We start from the raw sequence: 22,791 nt of genomic DNA, 5'->3' as shown, positions 1-22,791 counted from the left end.
TTTCCTCCCACAGTCCAAAGATGTGTGGGTTAAGTTGATTAGCCATGCTAAATGGTCCCTTAGAGTCAGGGGGATTAGCAGGGCAAATGCGAGGGGTTATGGGGATAGGGCCTGGGTGGGTTTGTTGTTGGTGCAGACTCCATGGGCCAAATGACCTCCTCCTGCACCAAAGGGATTCTATGATTCCATGAAAACAAAATAGGGCAGTCTTGCTGCAACTGTACATGTTGCTGCTGGGATTGCAGCTGGAATACTGTGTACGGTTTTGAGGATCTTATTTAAAGAGGGAGAAACATTGCATTGGAAGCAGTTCAGAGAAGGTTCACCGGGCTGATTCCTGGGAAGAAGGGATTGTCTTATGAGGAAAGGTTGAGCAGGGTTTATTCGATACTCATTAAAGTTTTAAAAGATAAAGATGCGATCTTATGTTGATCTTATCTCAATGTTGTTCCTTTGTTTAAGAAGGGTAGCAAGAAAAATCCAGGTAATTACAGGCCGGTGAGCCTTACATCAGTGGTAGGGAAATTATTGGAGAGGATTCTCCGAGACAGGATTTATTCCCACTTGGAAATAAGTGGACGTATTAGTGAGAGGCAACATGGTTTTGTGAAGGGGAGGTCGTGTCTCACGAACTTGATCGAGTTTTTTGAGGAAGTGACGAAGATGATTGATGAGGGTAGGGCAGTGGATGTTGTCTACATGGACTTCAGTAAGGACTTTGACAAGGTCCCTCATGGCAGACTGGTGCAGAAGGCGAAGTCGCATGGGATCAGAGGTGAGCTGGCAAGGTGGATACAAAACTGGCTCGGTCAAAGAAGACAGAGGGTAGCAGTGGAAGGGTGCATTTCTGAATGGAGGCTGTGACAAGTGGTGCTTCTCAGGGATCAGTGCTGGGATCTTTGCTATTTGTAATATATATATAAATGATTTGGAGGAAAATGTAACTGGATTGATTAGTAAGTTTGCGGACGACACAAAGGTTGGTGGATTTGCGGATAGCGATGAGGACCATCAGAGGATACAGCAGGATATAGATCAGTTGGCGACTTGAACGGAGAGATGGCAGATGGAATTTAATCCGGACAAATGTGAGGTAATGCATTTTGGAAGGTCTAATACAGATAGGAAATATACAGCAAATGGCAGAACCCTTAGGAGTATTGATAGGCAAAGGGATCTGGGTGTACAGGTACACAGGTCACTGAAAGTGGCAATGCAGGTGGAGAAGGTAGTCAAGAAGGCATGCGGCATGCTTGCCTTCATCGGCCGGGGTATTGAGTTTAAAAATTGGCAAGTCATGTTGCAGCGTTATAGACCCTTAGTTAGGCTGCACTTGGAATATAGTGTTCAATTCTGGTCGCCACACTACCAGAAGGATGTGGAGGCTTTGGAGAGGGTACAGAAAAGATTTACCAGGATGTTGCCTGGTATGGAGGGCATTAGCTATGAGGAGAGGTTGGAGAAACTTGGTTTGTTCTCACTGGAGCGACGGAGGTTGAGGGGCAACCTGATAGAAGTCTACAAGATTATGAGAGGCATGGACATAGTGGATGGTCAGAAGCTTTTTCCCAGGGTGGAAGAGTCAATTACTAGGGGGCATAGGTTTAAGGTGCGAGGTTTAAAAGAGATGTACGAGGCAGATTTTTTTACACAGAGAGTGGTGGGTGCCTGGAACTCGTTGCCAGGGGAGGTAGTGGAAGCGGATACGGTAGTGACTTTTGAGGGGCGTCTTGACAAGTACATGAATGAGTTGGGAATAGAGGGATATGATCCCCGGAAGGGTAGGGGGTTTTAGTTAAGTCGGGCAGCATGGTCGGTGCAGGCTTGGAGGGCCGAAGGGCCTGTTCCTGTGCTGTAATTTTTTTTGTTCTTTGTTCCTATTGAAACGTAAGATTCTGAGGAGTCTTGACAGGGTAGATGCTGAGTGAATATTTTTCTTTGTTGGAGAATCTAGAACGAGGGGCATCGATTCTTAAACAGTAGGAGAGTCGAGGGTTATGGGAACAGGCAGGAAAATAGAGTTGAGGCCAACATTAGATTAGTCACGATTTTATTGAAAGACAGATGTGTGCTCTGCTGCTCCTGTTTCTAATGTTTATATATTTGAACTGTGGTTCAGTACCCTGGCTAGTGAACCATCTTGTTAACCTTTCATTTATTGATTCGCAAAAAAAAAAATCATCACTGGGGCTGCTGCATCGATCTGCCCTGTCTGTGTATTTGAAAAAACACAAAACAACTGGAAAACAAAATCCATCTGGGATTCCAGACAATTTGGATTTTGCATTTGGAGCTAATATTTGACTCAAGAACAACTTCTTCCCTGCTGCCATCAGACTTTTGAGTGGACCTACCTTGCATCAAGTTGATCTTTCTGTACACCTTAACTATGACTGTGACACTACATTCTGCACTCTCTCGTTTCCTTCTCTATGAACAGTATGCTTTGTCTGTATAGCGCGCAAGAAACAATACTTTTCACTATGTTAATACATGTGACAATAAACCAAATCAAATAATACTTCCTTCATTTTGATTTTCACTATTGTATTTCACAGGCAGTCCAGCCCAACACCGGTGATGTGATTTTTGATTGTTTTCACGACTGTAAATCCAGATCCGAGTTGGAAAGCCGGATCCTGTGCCTACAGCCGGTTGAGATTCTGCTCCCGGTGGAGTTGTCGGAGAACACGGAGAAGCTTTTGGCGAGCATCACCGCTTCAAGGTACATCTGCCATGTGAGCAGCTTTGACTTTTATGAAAGGGAACTGCACATTTGAATAAGAGAAGGGGGTAAATTTTCGTTCCAGCTCGCCTTGGGAATGGTCGCGGGCAGTACAGAGAATTTGACGGCCCGTTTTAAAGTTTGTTGACTTGGGTGGGGATTTCCAGTCTCGGGGCAGGCGCGACTGGAAAATCCAGCCCAGTCTTCCAGATGATAGTCGAAAATATCCAGCCCACGCTCATTCTATAATGGTGGAGTCAAACCCAGGGGCCGGCACGGTGGCACAAAGGTTAGCACTGCAGCCTCACGGAGCCAGGGACCCAGGTTTGATTCCCGGCTTGGGTCACTGTCTGTGTGGAGTCTGCACGTTCTCCCCGTGTCTGCGTGGGTTTCCTCCGGGTGCTCCAGTTCCCTCCCACATTCTCAAAGACGTGCTGGTTAGATGCACTGGCCATGTTAAATTCTCCCTCGATGTACCCGAACAGGCGCCGAGTGTGGCGACAAGGGGATTTTCACAGTAACTTCATTGCAGTGTTAATGTAAGCCTACTTATAACACGAATGAATAAACTTTAATGAACTTTTCATGGTGGGCATTTAGTTAGATGTTCTGAGGTAGGAATCTGTGTGTATTGCACCTGCTGTGTGTAAAATATTTAGAACCGGGGTTGGCATGGCTTCTGCCACATTGGTCCCCACTGCTTTTTAGATTGTAAGGCATAGTGTTTCAAGGTATAAAACCTTTCCTATTTAAAGAAACTTTAATGTTTGAATTACTAATTTCGAATGCTAGGGTCCTCAGTTGTGCTTGGCCTACAAGGTACAAAAAAGCTAATACTTATGAATCAAGTAGAATTTCTTAAGCAAGATTTTGCATTTGGAATCATAGAGGCCATTCAGCCCATCAAATCTGCACCAACTCTCTGACAGAATATCTTTGCCAGGCCCTCTCCTCCGTCCTGTGTAACCCCACACATTTACCATGGCCAATCCACCTAACCTACGCACCTTTGGACTGTGGGAGGAAACTGGAGCACCCGGAGGAAACCTACAGAGACACGGGGAGAACGTGCAAACTCCACACAGTCACCAATGGCTGGAATCGAACCCGGGTCCCTGGCGCTGTGAGGCAGCAGTGCTAACCACTGTGCCACCGTGCTGCTTAACAAGAAGCAGTGAAAACAACATGGAAGTTTCTTATCTCAAAAGATCCCAGAAACTTGCGTCTCTTTCTTTGTCTTTGAAGTGATGGTGAACTGTGTTCAGAAAAGTCGTTTCCCCTAGAAGCCATGGTATCATGAAAATTATGATTTCTTAACTTTTATCCCTCAGTCTCCCATTCCTCCTTTCTTGTTTCTGGAAAATGCATCGTGCAAGCTTTGACGAGCGTTTTCTGTTGGAGCCTAACCAGCAGTCTGTATAGGGATCACTACAGGCTGCTGAGCAAATGGTGGGGAAAGAGTGCTTCCACAGCACTATTGTGGGCTGCTGTTACCTGGCAACTGGCCCCCCTGTATTTTCTTCCACCCATGTCCCACCAGTGAAGCAACAAAGCTGCAATTTGATTCTGGTATTGGGGGATCTGATGTTTGAGGTGAGATACACAACGCAGTTCACCTCTATTGTAAGTAGGCCTGAGGTCCACTTTTGGATGAGGATCTGGCTCTGTCGGAGGCGAGAACTTTCTCACTAATTCTGGAGGACTTGAAATGCAGTTCTTCAAAACCGCTGCTTCCAAGAGTTGATTTAATGCCATGATTTAATATTTTGAAGATAATCCCATCTTAACAGCAACGTCACTGCCATGATGAGAATTATAGGACCTTATTTGCTCCTTTTGATTGTTGCTGTTTAAACAGTGGTGCTAATTTAGAAAAGTTATATATCCTTCCTGTGCACTTGCCATATTCCTCAGCATGGCGTGTGTCAGTGTTTTTGAATGTTTTATTATTTTATTGCAGCTACCTGTTGCTTAGAAATGCAGCTCATGGGATTTTCATTCACGTCGACAAAGAAATTCAGAATTAATTTCAAAATTAGCCTGAATATTCTGGTGATTTATTCAACTGGTGACAAATATGTTCTGGGATACAAATTTCACAGTTCAAGAGGGAGAGCACAAAGATTTCTGCAAAGGCTATTGTCAGAGTTTAAAGACCAATTATTTTTTCTTTCGAAAGCGCCACGTTTTCTTTTGTCACAAGGACACTGAAACTTGGTGTAAATGATTTTCTTGAGTGAATTTGACTGATGCAGAATTTACACCACAAAATAAACCGTTTTCTCCAGATGCACTGTGCTGGTGCCTCACGGGCCTCTTGCAGTGCTCCTTCACCTCATCCTGTTAACATTTCTATTCCTTTCACCTTCCTACGCTTATCTAACTCCCCCTTATTAGGGTGGCACAATGGTTAGCACTGGTGCATCACAGCTCCAGGAACCTGGATTCAATTCCAGCCTTGGGTGACTGTGGAGTTTGCACATTCTCACCGTGTCTGCATGGATTTCCTCCGGGTGTTCCAGTTTCCTCCCATGCTCCAAATGTGCAGGTTAGGTTGATTGGCCGTGCTAAATTGTATCCCAATATGTGTAGGAGAGGGATTGGTGGGGTAAATTGGTGAGGTCATCCATTTTGGTAGGAATAACAGCAAAATGGACTATTACTTAAATGGTTAAAAAATTGCAGCATGCTGCTGTGCAGAGGAACCTGGGTATCCTTGTGCAGGAATCTCAAGGAGTTGGTTTGCAAGTGCAGCAGGTAATTAAGAAGGCAAATGGAATTTTGTCCTTCATTGCTGGAGGGATGGAGTTTAAAAACAGCGAGGTTATGTTGCAGCTGTATAAAGTGCTGGTGAGGCCACACCTGGAGTACTGTGTACAGTTTTGGTCTCCTTACTTGAGAAAGGATGTACTGTCACTGGAGGGAGTGCAGAGGAGATTCACTAGGTTGATTCCGGAGTTGAGAGGGTTGGCTTATGAGGAGAGACTGAGGAGACTGGGGCTATACTCATTGAAATTCAGAAGAATGAGGGGAGATTTTATAGAAACATATAAGATTATGAAGGGAATGGATAAGATAGAAGCAGGGAAGTTGTTTCCACTGGCGAGTGAAACTAGGATTAGGGGGTATAGCCTCAAAATAAGGGGAAGCAGATTTAGGACTGAGTTGAGGAGGAACTTCTTCACCCAAAGGGTTGTGACTCTGTGGACTTCCCTGCCCAGTGAAGCAGTTGAGGCTACCTCATTGAATGTTTTCAAGGCAAGGATAGATAAATTTTTGAACAGTAAAGGAATTGAGGGTTACGGTGAGCGGGCGGGTAAGTGGAGCTGAGTCCATGAAAAGATCAGCCATGATCTTATTGAATGGCGGAGCAGGCTCGAGGGGCCAGATGGCCTACTCCTGCTCCTAGTTCTTATGTTCTAAATGCGTGGGGTTACGGGGAGAGGGCCTGGGTAAGATGCTCTCAGAGTCGGTGCAGACCCGATGGGCCGAATTGCCTCCTGCTGCATTGTAGGATTCTGTGATTCTATAATTCACCTTGTCTACTCCATGTGGTAGTGAGTTCTGCATTCTCACTACTTTCTGCTTTTCAATTCTGTACCTCCAGAAATAACCCTGGCGGTCTGTTTTATTTTAATGGTTTTGGTAACCTGCATTATATATTGGGGGCGTTTAAGAGATCCGTAGATAGGTTCATGGACAAAAAGAAATTGGTTTAGGTTGGAGGGTCACAGTTTTTTTTTTTAACTGGTCGGTGCAACATCGTGGGCCGAAGGGCCTGTTCTGCGCTGTAATGTTCTATGTTCTATGTTCTAACTCTCATTGTAAAAGCAAAATACTGAGGATGCTGGAAAACCTCAGCAGGTCTGACAGCATCTGTGGAGAGAGAATAGAGCTTCTTTCTCCACAGATGCTGTCAAACCCGCTGAGATTTTCCAGTATTTTCTGTTTTTGTTACAACTCTCACTGATTTGTGAATCTAGTGTCTCTAGATTCCTTTGCTCTCATTTAGACTTATTTTCCAGGGGGTTTGTGGTCTCCTTACTCCTGTCAATCAAAATGTAACCACTTTGTGCTTAACCTCTATCGAGGCTCATTTGCCAGCTGCATGCAGGTTTGTGAGCATCTTTCATTTGGTATCTCTGTCCTTGGCCCCATACACTGTTCCAATGAAGCGCAACCTAAACTGGAGGAACAACACCTCTTTCAGTTGGACACCTTGCAGCCTTCTGGACTCAACATCCAGTTCCAACCGTTTCAGACCATAATCTCTGCCCCTGCTTTTATTTATTTTTCTTTGCTGGTTTCGGTTTAAGCGCCAAACCAAAACAGGGTGTTACCATTCATTTTGCAACCCTCAGCAGCATTGCTCAGCTGCTGATTAGAATACTTTGTGGAAAAATTGAAAAGTTCACCAGAATGATAGCAGTCAGTCAATAATAAAATGGGAACTCTGACAGAACAGATACACGGCAATGTGGAAAATTGCCCAGATATAGCATTTGGGGCGAATGGGATCAAAGGTTATGCGGAGAAAGTAGCAATAGTTGGACAATCAACCATGATCGTGATGAATGGTGGAACAGGCTCGAAGGGCCAAATGGCCTCCTCCTGCTCCTATCTTCTATGGTTCTATGTCCTGTGCACAGAATCAGGACAAATCCAACCCAGCCAATTGTTGCTCTATCAATCCATTTTCTATTACCCTTAAAGTGTTGGATGGAGTCATCAACAGCGCTATCAAGCGGCACTTGCTTCGCAATAACCTGCTCACTAGTGCTCAGCTTGGGTTCTGCCAGAGTCACTCAGCTCCTGATCTCATTACAGCTTTGGCTCAAACATGAACAAAGGAGCTAAAATGTAAAGCTTATTTATTAGTCGCAAATAGGCTTACATTAACACTGCAATGAAGTTACTGTGAAAATCCCCTAGTCGCCAAACTCCGGCACCTGTTCGGGTACACTGAGGGAGAATTTAGTATGGTCCGCACGTCTTTCGGATTGAGAGAGGAAACCGGAGCACCCGGAGGAAACCTACGCAGGCATGGGGAGCAGGTGCACAGACAGTGACCCAACCCAGGAATTGAACCCAGGTCCCTGATGCTGCGAGGCAGCAGTGCTCAGCACTGTGCCACCATGCTGCCCGTAATGTTGGATAAGTGCAGCTTCAACAATACTCAAGGAACTTGACACCATCCAGGTTAAAGCAATTGCTTGATTGGCACCCTTTCCACAAACATTCAATCCCTCCACCGATAATGAACACTGGCAGCCATGTGTATCATTTACAAGATGCACTGCAAGAACTCACCAAGGCTCCTTAGACAGCACCTTACAAATCCAGGACAGTTATCATCTAGAAGGACAAGAGAAGCAGATACCTGGGAACACCATCGCCTGTAGGTTCCTCTCCAAGTCACTCATGATCCTGACTTGGAAATATATTACAGTTCCTTCACTGTCGTTGGATCAAAATCCTGGAATCCATCCCCCACCTCCCCAGACTGTGCTGTGGATGTACTTACACCAATGATGCCCACATTCCGTGAATGAACAAAAAGAGCTGCAATGGAGTAGTATAACCTTGTTCCAAGCATGGACAAATGAGCTGAACTCAAGAAGTAAGATGAGAGTGACTGCCCTTGACATCAAAGCAGCATTTGACAACTGTGATAGGATCCTTAGCAAAATTTTAATCAACTGGAGTCGTACCCAGCACAAAGGAAGGTGGTTGTAGTTGTTGGAGCCAATTTTCAATGACCTTCCTTCCATCCTAAGGTCAGAAGTGGGGGTCTTCACTGATGATTGCACAGAGTTTAGTTCAATTTCTGACTCCTTAGATACTGAAGCAGTTCATGCCCAAATGCAGAAAGACCTGGACAATATCCAGGCTTGGGCTGACGAGTGGTAAGAAACATTTGTATCACACAAGTATCTGGCAATGACCATCTCCAATGAGAGTGAATCTAACCATTGTCCTTTGACATTCACTGGAATTACGATCACTGAATCCCCCACTATCAACATCCTGGGGCTTACCGTTGACCAGAAACTGAACTGGACCTGCCTTATAAATACTGTGGCTTCAAGAGCAGGTCAGAGGCTAGGAACGCTGTAGTCTGTAACTGACCACCTGACTCCCAAGAGCCTGTTCACCATCTACAAGGCACAAGTTAGGAGTGTGATCCTTTCCACTTGCCTGGATGAATGCAACTCCAGCAACACTCAAGAAGCTCCCCCCACTCCCCCCCCCCCGCCTCCCCCGCACCCACTCACACACCATCCTGACTGGCAACTATATCACTGTTTCCAATATTCTGGAACACCTTTCCATCAGCACTGTGGGTGCGTCTGCACCACATTGTTTGCAGTGGCTCAAGAACGTGGCTCACTGCTACCTTCTCGAGGGCAGTTGGGGATTGGCAGTAAATGCTGTGCACTTGATATCCCGTGGAAGAATTAGTAAAACTGCAAGACTGGGATTGAATTTTGCCAGCTGCTTTTTAACATTAGAAGTACTGGTCGTTGCCAGTATATTTAACTGTATAAAGCATAGAGCCACAGCTATCGCCAAATGCTTCCTGCATTCTCGCCTGCCTCAAGATCTTTCACAAAGTCTGGGCAGTTTTTGGAAATATCTCAGAATCCCAGGTCTGAACTTGCACAACATCACTCACTCTTCCACACTTGTTGTCTTTCTAGAAGCTGTTTATCTCCGGCCGTCTGCGACATTTTCTGTATTTGCTGCCCATTCATTTCATATGTTTCTGATTTGCTTTTTCTCAGAACCCAATTTATAAAAAAAAACAGATGCTTAAAAATATCCTTCATTGTGAAAACCCCCCCACCACACTGCGATTCTGGTGTGCGGAACCAGTGAGAGCAAATTACCAATTGGAAAAACATCAGGAGACCTTATCAAGATGTGGCTTCACGTGGATCCTTCAGCACTGTTGCTGGGAAACTGGAGTTGTTTATGTTAATCATCTTTATGAATGGATGATTTTCAATATCATACCTGTTGACTCTATTTCAGCATTACATAAGCCGTGTGTATGAATCCTTGTATGTGTGGCAGGACAAAATGACCTAAACTATTCATAGCTTTTTTTAAAAAATGTGTGAACTGGGAACAGGGTGAGGTATTTTCTCTCATTATTTCTCCATCCTTGTGGCATTGCGAGGAAGCTGTGTATGCGCTCTGTTATCTAATCTTTGCCAAGGCTGCTGCTGTTCCACCAGGCAAACAGCTGTTTTGTGCATCTTTTAATATTGGCCTGTCACTGTAACTTGGGAACATAGGAACAGGAGCCGGCTATTCAGCCCATCGAGCCTGTTCCACTATTTAATGAGATTTGATTTGATTTATTATTGGCACATGTATTAACATGCAGTGAAAAGTATTGTTTCTTGCGCGCCATACAGACAAAGCATATCGTACAAAGAGAAGGAAACGAGAGAGTGCAGAATGTAGTGTTACAGTCATAGCTAGGGTGTAGAGAAAGATCAACTCAATGCAAGGTAGGTCCATTCAAAAGTCTGACGGTAGCAGGGAAGAAGCTGTTCTTGAGACGGTTGGTACGTGAACTCAGACTTTTATATCTTTTTCCTGGTGGAAGAGAGAATATCTGGGGTGCATGGATTGATCTGTGGCCTAGCTCCATCCATATACTTGTCTTTGGTCCATATTCTTTAACACCTTTGCTTAACAAAAAGTTGTCTATCTCTGATCTAGCATCAATTGGTGTCCTGTCTCTTGTAGGGTTAGTCGTATGGATATAACTAGCATATCCAAGTAATTAAACAATGGGCTATGGAGACTATTTAATCAGGACGTTACCCTGTAAGCGGCATGCCGCCTCTCACTGTCAAGAAAAACACGGTTGGGAGACCAGAGAACCTCGCCCATTGAAGAGTGGGCGGCATGATGGCACAGTGGTTAACACTGCTGCCTCACAGTGCCAGGGACCTGGGTTCGATTCCTGGGTTGGCTCACTGTCTGTGTGGAGTTTGCATAGGTTTTCTCTGGGTGCTCTGGTTTCCTCCCACAGTTTAAAGATGTGCGGGTTACGTGGATTGGCAATGCTAAATTGCCCCTTAGTGTCAGGAGGACTAGCGAGGGTGAATGCATGGGGTTATGGGGATAGGGCCTGGGTGGGATTGTGGTCGGTACAGGCTGGATGGGCCAAATGGCCACCTTCTGCACTGTAGGGATTCGATGATCCTATGTTGGTTAGTCAGTGCCCAGCTGTTCAGCAGCTTGTTGATGAATGCTTGTGCTTATATAAAGGCAACCAGTGGAACAGAAATACAATTCTAGCCATGATGCAGTGTGTTCTACAACAGGAATAAACTATTATAGAATTTTGGTTTGATTTGTGAATTTTGGTTTGCAAACTAACAGTGATGACAGCAGAACACAGATTAGAGATGCCTTTTTAATTTTAATGTTTTCAAAGATCATATATTGCAACACTGCTTTTAAAAAAATACATTTGGGTTTTGTGTGTTCTTTTTATGGAATGTTATGTTAAATGTATTTGGTTAGCTGGCATGTACAGAATGGATTGAATAGTCTGTTCCTGTGCTGTATTTCCACTGTACTGATTTAACCGCTCATAAGGCTTTCAGTGAGTTTTTCTTTGCTTAAAATGGTTCAGGAACTGCTTCAGCTTTTGATCCCAGTGTCAGCAGCAGGTCAGGTGCACACAGCTGACATGGTTTCATGTTTGTGAGGAATTAGGCTCTGAAGATTGCTTAGGTATCGTAGTGAAACCGGCCCAGTAATCCAGAGATGCCTGGATTAATGCTCTGGAGACCCAGCCATCTGGGGTTGAATTTAGTTCTGACGTTCGGCCCGACAACAGGATTACCAGCCCTGCTTCAGCGCTCTGCGGGATCCAGGACCACAAGTTGTCAGCAGCAGCAGCTAAAAATATCAAGGATGGCTGCATTCCCCTAGGGGTTGCTGGCCCATCGCTGAGCTGGCAGCGAAGCAGTCTCAGCAGGAGCAACGGCCACTGCTGGGCCTGTACATGGAAGAACAGCGTGGCGGAAAGAGGACGAGGCTAGCCCATTGCACTTGGGGTGGTGCTGCTGCCTGCGATTGTGGTCTGCCCAGCCAAGGCAAAATGGTGCAAGGGTGGCACAGTGGTTAGCTCTGCTGCCTCACAGCGCCAAGGTCACGGGTTCGATTCCCGGGTTACTGTCTGCGGGATGTTTGCATCATCTGCGGGTTAGGTTGATTGGCCATGCTAAATTAACCCTAGTGTCGGGGATTAGCAGCGTAAATGAGGGTTACGGGAATAGGACCTGGGTGGATTTGTAGTTTGTATAGACTCGATGGGCCGAATGGCCTCCTTCTGTACTGTAGGGATTCAATGAAATCGGACCACAAAGCTGCACTCCTGCTCCCGGCTTACAAGCAAAAACTGAAACGGGAGAATCTGTTAGAGAAAGTCGTGCAATGTTGGTCTGAGGAATCGGATAATCTCCTACGGGCTGCTTGGAGTCAGTGGACTGGTCAGTATTTAAAAACTCTGCGGCCAGCCTGAATGAGTACGGCACTGCAGTAACTGACTTCTTCAGTAAGTGTGTAGAAGACTATGTGCCAAAGAAGCAAATCAGTGTGTTCCCCAACCGGAAACCATGGATGAACACGGATATCCAGTGCTTGCTGAAGTCCAGGTCTGAGGCGTTCAAGTCAGGCGACACTGACCTATACAAGAAAGCCAGATACGATCTACGGAGATCCATCCAAGATGCCAAAAGACAGTACTGGACCAAGCTAGAGTCCCAGGCTGGTCACACCGACCCCCGCTGACTATGGCAAGGTCTGCAAGATATAACAGGCTACAAGATGAAGGCATGTAAAATCGCCGGCTCCAACGCACTCCTCCCTGATGAGCTCAATGCATTCTGTGCCCGTTTTGAGCAAGAGATCAGCGAGAGCATGCCCTCCACTCCGGAAGCCTCGGACAAACCTGTATCCGAGGTCACCATTGCAGACATCAGAGCAGCCTTCTCGAAGATCAGCCCATGGAAAGTGACTGGCCCGGAGGGGTACTGCATGAGCACTCAGATCCTGCGCAGACCAGCTGCTGGGGATATTTGCAGACATCCTCAACCTCTCTTTGCACCAATCTGAGGTCCCTGTCTGCTTCAAGAAGATGAGCATCATCCTGGTACCAAAGAAAAGCCAGGCAGCGTGGCTTAATGACTATCGGCCGATGGCTCTGACATCCATCATTGTGAAATGATTCGAAAGGTTAGTCATGGCCGAATCAATTCCAGCCTCCCAGACTACCTGCCATTTGTCTACCGCTGCAATAGGTCCATAGCAGACTCCATTTCCCCGACCCTGCACTCAACCTTGGAACATCTAGATAACAAGGACACCTATGTCAGACTCTATTTATTGACTACAGCCCAGCCTTCAACACCATTATTCCTACAAAACTCATCTCCACACTCTGGCCTGGGGCTCGGCTCCTTCCCCTGCGACTGGATCCTGAATTTTCTAACTCACAGACCACAATCAGTAAGGATAGGCAACACCACCTCCTCCACGATAATCCTCAACACCAGTCGGTGCCTTACAAGGCTGTGTCCTCAGCCCCTTATTATACTCCTTATACACCTATGATTGTGTAGCCAAATTTCCCTCAACTCGATTTTCAAGTTTGCTAATGACACCACGGTAGTCTGTTGGATCTCAAACAATGATGAGACAGAGTACAGGAATGAGGTAGAGAGTCTGGTGAACTGGTGCAATGACAGAAATCTCTCCCTCAACGTCAACGAAGCGAAGGAGATTGTCATCGACGTCAGGGAGCATAATGGAGGACATATTCCGAGAGCTTCAAGTTTTTAGGTGTCCAGATCACCAACAATTTGTCCTGGTCCCTTCATGCTGATGCTATCGTTAAGAAAGCCCACCAACGTCTCTACTTTCTCAGAAGACTAAGGAAATGTGGCATGTTTGCTATGCTCTCACCGACTTTTACAGATGCACCAGAGAAATCATTCTTTCTGGTTGTATCACAGCTTGGTATGGCTCCTGCTCTGTCCAAGACCACAAGAAACTACAAAGGATCGTGAATGAAGCCCAGTCCGTCTGTCACACCACATTCTGCACACTCCTTTCCTTCTCTGTGTGTGGTATCCCATGGACAACTAACTTTAAAAAATAGGTAATTGGCCCCAACCCTGAAGGTCCCAATGAGACCTGTGAATAATGTATCACTTTCCTTCGCCTAAACCTTTAAGGTTCCTTAATATTTGTTTTGTGCTGCAAATTACTCCATTCCACTCTTCTCAGTGACACCCTATTGATCACAGGAATCCTGTCAGGATGTTCTGAATGATCAAAGATCCCAGAAATTTGAGATGATACACAATCCGGGATGTCAAATGGCGAGATATAGATCATAAAGATTTTCAGAAAAGGCTGTTTGATTTTAGCTAGTGAGATTTTTAACAAGAGGATTCTGATTTGAAACTCAAAAAAACCATGTGAAACTTGAGGTCATTTGAAATGTCTTCTATAGAATAATGACATTCATCCGAGCACAGGCTTGGATTTGCATACAAACACACAGTCGGAGCAGGAGAAAGCCATTTGGCCCCTCATGCCTGCTTTGCCATGTGATAAAATTGTGGCTGATCTGATAGCGGCTTCAGGCCACACCCCCCGGCTTCAGACCACACCCCCCCCAAAAAAAACCATTGACTACCTTGTTAATCAAGAATCTATCCAACTCCGCCTTAAAAATATTCAATGACCCATAGAATCATAAAAGGAGGCCATTTAGACCATCAATTCTGCACTGACTCCCTGAAAGAACATCTTACTCAGGCCCACCCCCAATCCTATTCCTGTAACCCCGCACATTTAGCATGGCTAATTCACCTAACCTAAACATCATTGGACACTAAGGGGCAATTTACCATGACAGATCCACCTAACCTACACATCTTCAAAATCTGCCTCCACTGCTCTGTGGGAAAGAGAATTTCATATACTAATGACCCTCAGAGAAAAAAATCTCATCTCCATCGTAAATGGGACACCCCCTTATTTTTAAACTGTGTCCCTTTACGTCTAGTTTCTCCCACAAGGGGAAACAACCTCTCGGCATCCACCCCTCAGGACCTTGAAGATCACCTCTCATTCTTCTAAACTCCAATGGATACAGTCTCGACCTGTCCAACCTTTCCTCATAAGATAAGCTCTTCATCCCAGGTATTAGACAAGTGAACCTTCTCTGAGCTTCTAATGCAATTATATTCTTAAGGAGAACAAAACTGTACAGATTACTCCAGATGTGGTCTCGCCAGCACTCTGTGGAACTATAGCAAAACTCCTACTTTTAAATTCCATTCCCCTTACAATAAATGAAAACATTCCATTTGCTTTCCTAATCACCTGCTGTATCTCCATCCCGATGTTTTGTGATTCATGTACTGGGTCACCCCGATCCCTCGGTACTGTAGTGTTCTGCAATCTCTCTCCATTTCAATAACTTATTGCTTTTCTATTCTTGCTGTCTAAGTGGACAAGTTCACATTCTCCCACATTATGCTCTATCTGCCAAATTTTTGCCCACCCACTTAACCTATCTACATCCTGTAGGGGCCTGTTTCCTGTGCTGTACATCCCTTTGGAGACTCCTTGGGCGAGATTTGACACGCAACCCACTGCCTGCTTTGCGGTCCGCCATTGGCCAGAGGTGGGATTGTCTGGTTCCATCATTGTCAATGTTGTTTCCTGTTGAAAGCACTCCTCGTTGCTGTGAAACCTGTGGCAGACTTACACCAGTGGCGGGATCAGAAGATCCCACCCACAAGAACAGCTTGTGTCCACTTCACAACTGATACTCCTACCTTTTGTGTAATCAGTAAACCACCCATTCTTATGTAATCGGTATAGATTGTAGATAGTTGAAGATCCAGCATTGACCCATGTGGCACTCTACTAATAACAGCTTGCAAACCCAAAATTGAACTTTCTGCTTCATAGAACATAGAACATAGAACAGTACAGCACAGAACAGGCCCTTCGGCCCACGATGTTGTGCCGAGCTTTATCTGAAACTAAGATCAAGCTATCCCAATCCCTATCATCCTAGTGTGCTCCATGTGCCTATCCAATAACCGCTTAAATGTTCCTAAAGTATCTGACTCCACTATCACTGCAGGCAGTCCATTCCACACCCCAACCACTCTCTGCGTAAAGAACCTACCTCTGATATCCTTCCTGTATCTCCCACCATGAACCCTATAGTTATGCCCCCTTGTAATAGCTCCATCCACCCGAGGAAATAGTCTTTGAACGTTCATTCTATCTATCCCCTTCATCATTTTATAAACCTCTATTAAGTCTCCCCTCAGCCTCCTCCGCTCCAGAGAGAACAGCCCTAGCTCCCTCAACCTTTCCTCATAAGACCTACCCTCCAAACCAGGCAGCATCCTGGTAAATCTCCTCTGCACTCTTTCCAGTGCTTCCACATCCTTCTTATAGTGAGGTGACCAGAACTGCACACAATATTCCAAATGTGGTCTCACCAAGGTCCTGTTGCAGCATAACCCCACGGCTCTTAAACTCCAACCCCCTGTTAATAAAAGCTAACACACTATAGGCCTTCTTCACAGCTCTATCCACTTGAGTGGCAACCTTTAGAGATCTGTGGATATGGACCCCAAGATCTCTCTGTTCCTCCACAGTCTTCAGAACCCTACCTTTGACCCTGTAATCCACATTTAAATTAGTCCTACCAAAATGAATCACCTCACATTTATCAGGGTTAAACTCCATTTGCCATTTTTCAGCCCAGCCTTGCATCCTATCTATGTCTCTTTGCAGCCTACAACAGCCCCCCACCTCATCCACTACTCCACCAATCTTGGTGTCATCAGCAAATTTACTGATCCACCCTTCAGCCCCCTGAGCTTCCTGTGCTCTAACCAATTGTCCATCTTTGCTAATATATTACCCACTGTACCATGAGTTCTTATTTAGCACCTTACCAAATGCCTTTTGGAAATCCAAATACATCACATCTCCACGTTCTTCTTCATCCACATTGCTTGTTACTTCCTCAAAGAACTGTAATAAACTATTCAAACATGATTTCCCTTTCACAAAACCAGACGCTGCCTGGTTGTACAAAGTTTTTCTAAGTGCCCTACTATAACCTCCTAAATAGATTCTAGCATTTCCCCTACGACTGATGTTCGACTAACTGGTCTGTAATTACTCCCTTTCTGTCTCCCTCTTTCTTGGATTTTTTATTTAAGACCTGGCTGGCTGTAGGATTCGCATTCTAATCAGTATTCTGCAACTTGATTCTGTCTGTTTGCACTGTTTGAGAGCAGATTTCCACTCCATCTGACGAAGGAGCAGTGCTCTGAAAGCTTATGGTATTTGCTACCAAATAAACCTGTTGGACTTTAACCTGGTGTTGTGAGACTTCTTACTGTGTTCCCTCTTTCTTGAGCAGAGGAGTCACACTTGCTATTTTCCAATCTGATAAGATCTTTCCAGAATCTGGGAAATTTTGGAAAATTACAACCAATGCATCTGATGTCTCCACAACCACTTCTTTTAAGGCTTAGATGAAGTCTGTCAGGACCTGGGGACTTGTTTCCTTAGTCCTCTTGATTATAATTGTTTGAAGTTCCTCCTTCCCTGTTGATTGTATTTCTTCTACAATGAAGATAGACACAAAATATCTGTTCAACTCTTCTGCCATTTCCTTTCTTCCCATTATTAATTCCCCATTCTCACTCACTAGAGGACCAAACTTAATTGCTCTTTTGTTTTTTAAATACTTCTTAAAATCGTCGGCTCCAACGCACCCCTCCCTGATGAGCTCAATGAATTCTACGCCCGTTTTGAGCAAGAGGTCAGCGAGAGCATGGCCCTCCACCCTGGAAGCCTGGATGAACCTGTGTCTGAGGTCACCATTGCAGATGTCAGAGCAGCCTTCTCGAAGGTCAACCCATGGAAAGCGACTGGACCAGATGCGAATCCTGGACAAGCACTCAGATCCTGCGCAGATCAGCTGGTGGGGGTATTTACAGACATCTTGAACCCCTCTTTGCACCAATCTGAGGTCCCTATCTGCTTCAAGAAAATGACCATCATCCTGGTGCCTAAGAAAAGCCAAGCAGCGTGCCTTAATGACTATCAGCTGGTGGCTCTGACATCCATCATTATGAAATGCTTCGAAAGGCTGGTCATGGCACGAATCAGTTCCAGCCTCCCGGACTACCTGGACTTCCACTACAGTTTGTCTACTGCCGCAACAGGTCCATAGCAGATACCATCTTCCTGACCCTGCACTCAACCCTGGAACATTTAGATAACAAGGACACCTATGTCAGACTCCTATTTATTGACTACAGCTCAGCCTTCAACACTCTTATTCCCACGAAACCCATCTCCAAACTCCGTGGCCTGGGCCTCGGCCCCTCCCTCTGCGACTGGATCCTGAACTTCCTAACTCACAGACCACAATCAGCAAGGATAGGCAACAACACCTCCTCCACGATCATCCTCAACACCGGTGCCCCACAAGGCTGTGTTCTCAGCCCCCTACTATACTCCTTATACATCTATGACTGTGTGGCTAAATTCCCCTCCAATTCGATTTTCAAGTTTGCTGATGACACCACCGTAGTGGGTCGGATCTCAAACAACGATGAGACAGAATACAAGAATGAGATAGAGAATCTGGTGAACTGGTGCGGCAACAATAATCTCTCCCTCAATGTCAACAGAACGAAGGAGATTGTCATCGACTTCAGAAAGGGTAAAGGAGAACATGCCCCTGTCTACATCAACGGGAACGAAGTAGAAAGGGTCGAGAGCTTCAAGTTTTTGGGTGCGCAGATCACTACCAGCCTGTCCTGGTCTCCCCCGCCATGCCAACACTAAGTTAAGAAAGCCCACCAATGTCTCTACTTTCTCAGAAGACTAAGGAAATTTGGCATGTCAGCTACGACTCTCACCAACCTTTACAGATGCACCATAGAAAGCATTCTTTTTGGTTGTGTCACACTTGGTTTGGCTCCTGCTCTGTCCAAGACCACAAGGAACTACAAAGGTCGTGAATGTGGCCCAATCCATCACGCAAACCAGCCTCCCATCCATTGACTCTGTCTACACTTCCTGCTGCCTCGGCAAAGCAGCCAGCATAATTAAGGACCCCACGCACCCCAGACATTCTCTCTTCCACCACCTTCCTTCGGGAAAAAGATACAAAAAGTCTGAGGTCACGTACCAACTGACTGAAGCTTCTTCCCTGCTGCTATCAGAGTTTTGAATGGACTTACCTTGCATTAAGTTGATCTTTCTCTACACCCTCGCTATGACTGTAACACTACATTCTGTGCGCTCTCTATGAACGGTATGTTTTGTCTGTATAGTGCGCAAGAAACAATACTTTTCACTTTAATACATATGACAATAATAAATCAGATGTAAACAAATGTACTTTTGGACACGCTTACTATCTGTTTTTATATTTCTAGCTAGCTTTCATTTATACGCTAATTTCTCTCGTATTTTTGAATAATTCTTTGCCGTTTTTAAAATTCTGTCTGATCTTCTGACCTACTGCTAATCCTTTGCAGAAATGTATGCTTTTTCTTTCAATTTGATACTAACTTTGACTTCCTTCATTAGCCATGGATGACACGTTCTTCTTCAGGCGTCTCATTGGAATATGTAGTGAAGAAATATCTCCTTAAATGTCTGCCACTAGATTCACTGTCCTACACGTGAACCAAATTTTCCAGTTCACTTTAGCCAACTCTCTCATCTTTAATCGTGCAAAAGTCTCTCTTTAAGTTTAAAACACCGGTCTTAGGCTCATTCGTCCCATTCTCAAACTGAAAGAAATCCAAGCATGTTATGATCACTGTTGCCTAGAGGTTCCCTTCAAGATGTGGTCATTAATCCTACCTGATTGCATATTCCCAGGTCTAGAATTTCTTGCTGCCTGGTTCGGTCTGGAACATGCTGCTCTTATGAAATTCTCCAGAAAATACTGTCAATTAATTCTTTCATAATAAATTTCTGTTGATCAATGGCCACTGAGTTAATCAAATACTCCAAAGGTTGTTTCTCTGCTGTTGGGAGCTGAGGCGATATTGCTTTTGGAAATTAAAGGCCCACTTGATGCTGATTCATATTTTAAAGATACCTAGAATTTATCTTGAATGGACAGATAAAAATAACGAAGGACCTGAACAAAAAGGGGAAAGGAACTAATTTCATAATTCAAATTGCTGGAGAAATTCAGGAATGTTCAATGCAATTTTGTTAGAGCATTGATCATGGAGGCTCTGTTTTGCTGAGAAGAATTTCACTTGTGTAAACCTTTATATTAGAAAATCAATACAAAGTTAATTTTAATTTTATTGTTTTCATATTGACTAACCTACAAACAGTACAATCCATATTTTCCATTTCCTGAATTCTGTATATTTTTGAAAAAATGGCTTTAATATGTTTTGCCACTAGGCAACAGAAAGGGAGCTAATCGCAACTCAACAAAAAAATAGTCTTTGGAAAGATAATGTGCATTCACTAATTTATAAGGTCACCTTCAATAATAAATGAATTACCTCCCAAAGTGGTAATGTACATTTCGTTTGTTGATATTAACCATTATCAAGAGTCTCTCTTTACTATGTAAAATTCTATAAAAATTTCACTAGCTGCATTGGTCAAAATGACATCCAAATAAGTGACAGGGATACTTCCTGTCCTTTTGCACTTGTTCCCAAAATCTGTAGACACGTATAAACCCTTACTAAATGGAAATGGCCTTTCAACTATGTGCAAGTAAGAACAAAGTTAATGGTATGATATCAGGAATTAAAGTCACATGGACATATATTTGGCCTAGGCTCATAATTCTAAATACCCCCCCCTTTCCATTGTACATAATCTTGAGTTGAGCTATCAAGTGAATGTACGTAATCAGGTCAGCATAAAAATGTTCATGGTTATGGTATCTGTTCCTGCACCCTCTCTCCCCACCCCCCCTTATTTCTTCTCCTCATTCTTTGCAAAATGCAAAAGAGTTTTATTTTTGTCCATATTCAGTGGAAATTGTGTTGAAGAATTTAGAAAATAACGGAATTAGATAATAGGAATTACTATTAATGCAGCCCAATACAAAGCTGTAATATTAATGGGGGGGATGATTTTTTTGTCTGAAAGCTTTTCAACTGCTGGTCAATAAATGTAAGAATACATACGAAAATGTGATGATCCACTTGCAAACTTGTTTGCTTGCAATCCACAGAGAGTCCTTTGCTTACAGAGGCCAGGATGTCTTGGGTTTAGTTGCAGTGCAAGAATCAAGACCAAACACTTCTTTCATATTCCCCATCTGATTGTATCTTTGCCACCCCATCTCCACACGTGATGAGTGGGTCGTTATGGATTTAAATTGTTGTCCTTTGCCTGGATATTGTCAACACCTGGGAGAGGAGGACTTTGTAATTGTAATTAACTACAGCAGCAGTTATTTCAGCTTCATGAGGTCAACATCATCCTTTCACTTTTGTTACGATTGAAGTCAGCCACAACAATGATGTCATCCAGTTCAAATTCTGCACTGAGACCTAACGACTGTGACACTGAATTGCTACAAAACACTAATAGCTATTTTGTAATGCACACTGCTAGCAATTGTTCACAAAATTGGCACAGGTGAGGAAGTCAAAGCCATTTGGCTCATCTTAGCTGATCCATCTAAATCCAGTTCTTTCTGACTGCTCTCCAGTAAATTGTTGAATGGCTGCAAAGTGTTTGCCTTAATTGAACTCTGTAGAAATATATTCCAAACACTGTTCATAATCAGCAGCAATAATTATATCATTATTGAGCTGAATGCGCAAACAATTTTTAGTTTTTGATCTTTGATCCCACATCTTATTGTCATTATTTATCTTGAAGCAATGCTCCAGATGTACCTCCTATACTGTTTGATATCTTAATAATTCCAAGATATCTCTCCCATTGTTTGGTTTCAAGGCTGGAGCCAAACCGTTGCTGATCTTTTTTCCTATCGCAGTTCTGTGACTAGGGTTCAGCTCAGTGGCTCCTCTTTCATCAACCCCAGTTTCCCCTGTGCCTCTGGGACTGAAGTTTGACGGTGCGCAGAGGAGAACACTGTCTGGTCTCAGCATGACCCCCTCTGACTTCACTGAAGAAATCATTTTGTGCAACACTGCTTACTTTGTTGCTGCTTCATGGTGAACAGGCATGCTAAGGGTTGATTCTCGCATCTTAGACCTCTTAATAACAAATCAAATCTCTTAATAAATCTTAATAAATCAAATCAAAAATCTTCAGCTTCTTAGCTAATTCATGACCGATCAGAGAATTGTCACCCATTTTGTCTTTATACTTGCAGCAGCCATAGCTCAATGATATCACTTTCATCTTGAAGTCAGAGGTTGTGAGTTCAAATCCCGCTCCAGAGACCTGAGCATAAAATAAAGGCTGACACTTCAGTGTAGCACAGTGGGAGTGGGCCGAATGGGCTACTCCTGTTTCTAAGTCCTACAGAGTGTTTCAGTGCAGGCGATGCTGGCTGGAAGTGTTTGCACCGGTGGGATCTTCTGGTCCAGCCATTGACGCACCCCCGCTGTGGGTTTCCCAGCGGCGTCGGGAGGAGTCAGTGCAAAATCCCTTTGGCTGAGGCAGGACCAGAAGATCCTGCCTACGGCTATCAGTGCACCGCCTCCCTCCACGACTAAGATGCTGTGGGGAGAATCCTGCCCCCGCTGTCTTTTAGATGAGATGGTAAAACAAACCCACATTTAAAAAAAATAAAATAATTGAGGGGATGTGTGCGTCACTGGCTAGGCCAGTGTTTATTGCCCATCCCCAATTGCCCTTGAGAAAGAAGGTGGTGGTGAGCTGCCTTATTGAACCACTGCAGTTCATGTGGTATAGGTACACCCACAGTGCTGAACTTGAGACCTAATGATGGTGACTTTAAAGTAACACATCAATAGATATATTGTAATGCACACTGCATG

The 22,791-nt window shown here is 44.4% G+C and overlaps 1 protein-coding gene across 1 annotated transcript in view; it reads left to right on the top strand.

Moving 5' to 3' along the window:
- The window catches only part of msh3 (mutS homolog 3 (E. coli)), a 278,450-nt gene that overhangs the window by 39,788 nt on the left and 215,871 nt on the right, over nt 1-22,791 (top strand). The window contains exon 7 of the mRNA XM_078213881.1: nt 2,559-2,725. Within this exon, the coding sequence (XP_078070007.1) occupies nt 2,559-2,725 (167 nt within the window). The remainder of the gene's footprint in view (nt 1-2,558; nt 2,726-22,791) is intronic.

The sequence above is a fragment of the Mustelus asterias genome, chromosome 6, assembly GCF_964213995.1.
Source record: "Mustelus asterias chromosome 6, sMusAst1.hap1.1, whole genome shotgun sequence".
Taxonomy (NCBI): Eukaryota; Metazoa; Chordata; class Chondrichthyes; order Carcharhiniformes; family Triakidae; genus Mustelus; species Mustelus asterias.
The sequence above is the reverse complement of the archived record's forward strand: the minus strand, read 5'-3'. Positions and strand labels throughout refer to the sequence as shown.